The sequence below is a fragment of the Frieseomelitta varia genome, unplaced genomic scaffold (assembly GCF_011392965.1).
Source record: "Frieseomelitta varia isolate USP_RPSP 00005682 unplaced genomic scaffold, Fvar_1.2 scaffold_500, whole genome shotgun sequence".
In the NCBI taxonomy this organism is placed as follows: Eukaryota; Metazoa; Arthropoda; class Insecta; order Hymenoptera; family Apidae; genus Frieseomelitta; species Frieseomelitta varia.
This window is the reverse complement of record NW_025110258.1, coordinates 35195-40746: the sequence shown is the minus strand read 5'-3', so window position 1 is coordinate 40746 and position 5552 is coordinate 35195. Positions and strand designations below refer to the sequence as shown.

At 32.7% G+C, this 5552-nt stretch overlaps 1 protein-coding gene across 1 annotated transcript in view; it reads left to right on the top strand.

The window, feature by feature from the left end:
* Positions 1 to 4314: 4314 nt before the first annotated feature.
* Positions 4315 to 5552, top strand: part of LOC122533173 (lachesin-like) — a gene marked incomplete at its 3' end in the record, with an annotated part of 35471 nt that continues 34233 nt past the window's right edge. Inside the window, exons 1-3 of the mRNA XM_043662611.1 lie at positions 4315 to 4336; positions 4400 to 4492; positions 4552 to 4649. Of these exons, the coding sequence (XP_043518546.1) occupies positions 4315 to 4336; positions 4400 to 4492; positions 4552 to 4649 (213 nt within the window). The remainder of the gene's footprint in view (positions 4337 to 4399; positions 4493 to 4551; positions 4650 to 5552) is intronic.

Sequence of the window (5552 nt, the reverse complement as noted above, 5' to 3'; positions counted from 1 at the left end):
GGCAGATAGTGAATAATTTATTTCACGAAATAACAAACTCGTCGTTTAACTGCAAATAAATTAATTTAATTTTTATACGAAATACTTGTCATGTGCTAATTATTACATACTTAATAATATATAACAATATATTCAATCATACCAAATGATGTAATTTTACAAACAGTATTATTTCTAAAATAATTACTAATATTACAGATTATTTCTAAAATATTTACTAATTATTGCTTACTCTAAAATAATTACTAATATTACAGATTATTTCTAAAATATTTACTAATTATTACTTACTCTAAAATAATTACTAATATTACAGATTCTTATTCTAAAATAATTACTAATATTACAGATTATTTCTAAAATATTTACTAATTATTACTTACTCTAAAATAATTACTAATATTACAGATTCTTATTCTAAAATAATTACTAATATTACAGATTATTTCTAAAATATTTACTTATTCTAAAATAATTATTACTTATTCTAAAATAATTACTAATATTACAGATTATTTCTAAAATAGTTACTAATTATTACTTATTCTAAAATAATTACTAATATTACAGATTATTTCTAAAATATTTACTAATTATTACTTATTCTAAAATAATTACTAATATTACAGATTATTTCTAAAATATTTACTAATTATTACTTATTCTAAAATAATTACTAATATTACAGATTATTTCTAAAATATTTACTAATTATTACTTATTCTAAAATAATTACTAATATTACAGATTATTTCTAAAATATTTACTAATTATTACTTATTCTAAAATAATTACTAATATTATAGATTCTTATTCTAAAATAATTACTAATATTACAGATTATTTCTAAAATATTTACTAATTATTATTTATTCTAAAATAATTATTACTTATTCTAAAATAATTACTAATATTGCAGATTATTTCTAAAATAGTTACTAATTATTACTTATTCTAAAATAATTACTAATATTACAGATTATTTCTAAAATAGTTACTAATTATTGCTTAATAATACATAACAATATATTCAATCATACCAAATGATATAATTTTACAAACAGATTGTTTCTAAAATAATTTTAAAACGTTTATTTGAAAATCTTTCAATTTTCACTCAGTCTAGATAGCGTTCAGATTTTCAAGTGGACACGGTTCGACGTTGAAGCGAGCAAGGCTTAGAAAATCAGCGAGCGAAGGGATCTACGCTCGCTAATTAGTTTTTTCGAGTTACCCATAATCTCCCTGTAAACGGAAGTGAAACCATATTTTGTTGATTCTTGGCGTAAAGTTAGTCGACCGTTACAACGTTAAGCTGACGTTGTTGTTGTTGTTGTTGTTGTTGTTGTTGTTGTTGTCGTCGTCGTCTTGGAGAGGAAGAAGAACCGGCGCGGGTTCGGAGGTCCGGAGAATATAAAGGAGTTGCAGCAGCACCGTTACCAGTTTTCTTTGCCATTAAAACTTGGTCGAGCGGGGGAGTGGTTGCCACGTCGTGATGCAGCGTTTTCGCGACACGCTCCCCAAACATGCGATTATTTATCTGATAATTACTCCGGCATCAACAAAATCAATTAAGCTGGATATAACCTGTTTACTTTAACGAGGTGGCTCGCAGGTGGTTGCAATTTATTTGCTTTTTATCGCCGGTGCCAATTTGAGTTTCGAGACGAGAGCTCCGGGCACTCGTTACTTCTGCATCCGTCTGCGTATATTAAAATGTAAATTATACGTGATTAAGTGTTATTACGTTTCTTCACCACGCTTCGCTTGATCATTGTTTGTCGCGTCTACGGCAAAATTGCGTTCCCCATGAAATTAGCAAGCGTTCGAAGGAAAAGAAAGGGTTGCAACGTTACAAACGTACATACGTGTAAATATGATAGATCACTTTTTTTCTTCAAATTTTAATACATTTTAAATATAATCAATGTCTGGAAAAAGAAATATTTATGAATGTAAATGCGTGTAAATTTACAATGTTGCAAACGAAAAGGAAATTAAAAAAATAATTGTAGATTTACAAACATTTCGTGCAAAAGAATATCAGATGACCCAGGTAAAAAATACATATATAAAATATATAAAAATACATAAAAGTACATATTTAATCCATGTTAAAAATATTTCGCGGTCTGTTCAAGTGATTTTGAAACACAGTTGAAAATATGAGTCAATTTTTATTTTGTTACCGAAACACCTTATAATTTCCGGACACTGAGATCTGGATGGTGTTTTAAAAACATATTTAGTTAATTATATCGAGCTAATATATTTTTCTTTTTCTGAATTCATGATTTCTCTCCCAATTTTCAAAATAACCTCTTGCGCTGGAATGACGTGTCACGCACGTCGAGAATATTTTCTCAGTTTTAAGTATATTGAAATATAACCCAGGCAAAACAGATAATAAATTTATTACTTCTTAATCATTTCTATCCAGTGATATACCGACAAGTTCAAAAGAAAAAGGAAGAGATAAATTATTGTGTACGGTTCGGTCACTCGTTATGGTCCGCAATCAGTTGCCAGCGCAAGAGGTTAAGTACCAAACTTTCGATAGTCTGGCAGGCGAACCTAATCTAAACACTGTATCAACACTCTGTATTCTAAAAAAAAAAAAAAAAAAAATCGTCACTTTTTGGTGAAACGTTAGAAAATTATAATTTTACAATATAAACAGAAAATTTCTAAGAATATATGTACGTATTATAAATAACTCTTATTTTTCAAAAATGTAAACGAATAAAGCTTGTGATAAAGATACAATATACCGTACTAAATCAGGCTGAAAATTGACAATCGATGTAACACGTTAGAGAGAAGTATCACAGATTAATCAATGAATTAATGAAGTAAGAATATCTTGTGTAGACAGAAACATTAGACACTTACAATGCGATCTTGACTACTTTCAGACCGTATCTCTTTACGTTTTCGTCAATTCGACTCGCTCGACTTGCTCCACAATATCCAGCGAGAAGCTTTTTACAGTGTCGTTTTCCTCGGTAGCGGTGATGAACGTTCGCTCCCAAGGAATGTTTACGTGAGCTCTCTCTCCCTCTTTGCTCCTCTTTTTCTCTCTCTCTCTCTCTCTCTCTCTCTCGTTTCTCGGCCCGATGGTTTAACATAATGTACGACGCGAGGCGACGCATCATCTTTGGCCATTAGCCAGTGACGGTGCATCCGTTGACAGGAAATTGAAACTGCGCTTTAGCCGAACCGGCGACTGCATCGATATTATACGCGCCAAACAAGCTGTTAATCGCTGTCATTCCGCCATCACGTACGCTTTAACGAGGGTAACGAATCACCGCTATCGAAACCGTTCGCCGTAACTGTTCCCCAAACCGCGTGAAATATGTTTCCAGTTACACGCGAAACACACGCGGGGCGGCTTTGTATTTTACCCGGGCTGTCGCGAGTTTTTTCCTCCCTTCCCCCATACTTTCGCCATAAATCTGCCGGCTGGTTTGCGTCGATGAGCAAACGTGGGACGAGGGGAGACAGAGGGAGGGGGAAGGGGCCGAGGCAGGCAGGTAGCTAATTCTAAATGCGGTTTCGTCACGAAGTTGTTATTTGTCGCGTTGTTGTCCGGGACGCGCTTGCAAGGGACCAGCAGAAACGTTGCGCGCTACCTTTGACCGAAATTAGACCGAGAAACACGGCTGAAACGTGGAGAGTAACGAACGAAACGGAACGACTGTCGAAAGTCAGAAACTGACTGAGTCGAGCTTCGTTACGAGCTTCTCGTAAATTGTTAAAAAGCAACGGCGCGAAAAGGCCCGCGGTTAACACATTCCGTGCATTTTCGGGGTTGATCTTTGGTTACTTTCGCGTATACGCTATTACGATTGATAGTTTTGCTTCTGAAAGTCTTGCAATTTTTATAATAGCGGAGAAAACGTAATCATCGAGAAAAATTCAAGATGCATTGCAGAGCAAAACAGTAAATTTAATTTCAAGGCATCGTTGATTAACAAACACGTGGCTGAACGTTTACTCCATCACATTTTATTCCAGATATTTTTTGTATTGTTGTTTGTGTTGCAACAATACTAAATGATGATAAGTAATATTGAATAACAATAATTTATTATATAAATTATATAATGCTGTACTTATAATGCTGATTATATAAATTATATATAATAATACTATACAATAAATGATATTAAATAATAATAATTTGTTTACAATCACTTGTCTGTAAAATTTTAAAGTAACAGTAACAATTAAGCTTATTTCATCACTTTTGCACGAAAATATTAAGTGAAACGGTTAAAATATGGCGGTTACTGTGTGCATGTCGTTTATATGACGTCTAATGACGTCATCCGTAACAAGTATTCATTATTCAATTTGCCGCCAGATGGCATAATTCGTAGACGAAGGTGTTGAGATGTCGACACACGACAATTTAATTTTAAAAAAAAGTTCTCTGTTTCACAATTTCAAATTCCAAATGGTTTGAACGTCTCACGCGCTCACGCATGTAACAATAACATCGAACAACAACAGATAGAACAACTTAACGAGGACATTCTTTTGCAGATTTGCCGAGTTTCGTGCAGCCAATCGGTAATGTGACCGCGGCCATTGGCAAGGAGGCGATTCTACCGTGCACGATCCGGAAACTAGGAAACCACAAGGTAAGAGATTTAACGTTTGCATGGAGGGAAAGAGGAAAACAAGAAAAAAGGAGGGAAGGAAGGTAGGAAGGGAGCTACGATGCGCTCGTAGAGCGTTAACCCCTTGCGCTGGCAACCGGTTCGCGGACCATAACGAGTGACCGAACCGTACACAACAATTCGTCGCTTTCTTTTTCGTTTGACTTTTCTTTTCAACTCGCCGGTATGATATCATTGGATAGAAATTATTAAGAAGTAATAAACGTATCATTCGTTTTGCCTGGGTTACATTTAAATATAATATATAAATAATACTAATAATAATATTATTATATAATATAATACTATATAATATAATATATAATACTATATAATGTAATATATAATACTATATAAATAATACTATAATACTAATATAAAATATTTAAAACTAAGAAAATATTGCAATTTGGGACAAAAAAAACTCTTGACGTGCGTGGCACGTCATTCCAGCGCAAGAGGTTAACTGATTGCGGACCGTAACGAGTGACCGAACCGTACACAATAATTCGTCGCTTTCTTTTTCGTTTGACTTTTCTTTTCAACTCGCCGGTATGATATCATTGGATAGAAATTATTAAGAAATAATAGACGTATCATTCGTTTTGCCTGGGTTACATTTAAATATAATATATAAATAATACTAATAATAATATTATTATATAATATAATACTATATAATATAATATATAATACTATATAATGTAATATATAATACTATATAAATAATACTATAATACTAATATAAAATATTTAAAACTAAGAAAATATTGCAATTTGGGACAAAAAAAACTCTTGACGTGCGTGGCACGTCATTCCAGCGCAAGAGGTTAACTGATTGCGGACCGTAACGAGTGACCGAACCGTACACAATAATTCGTCGCT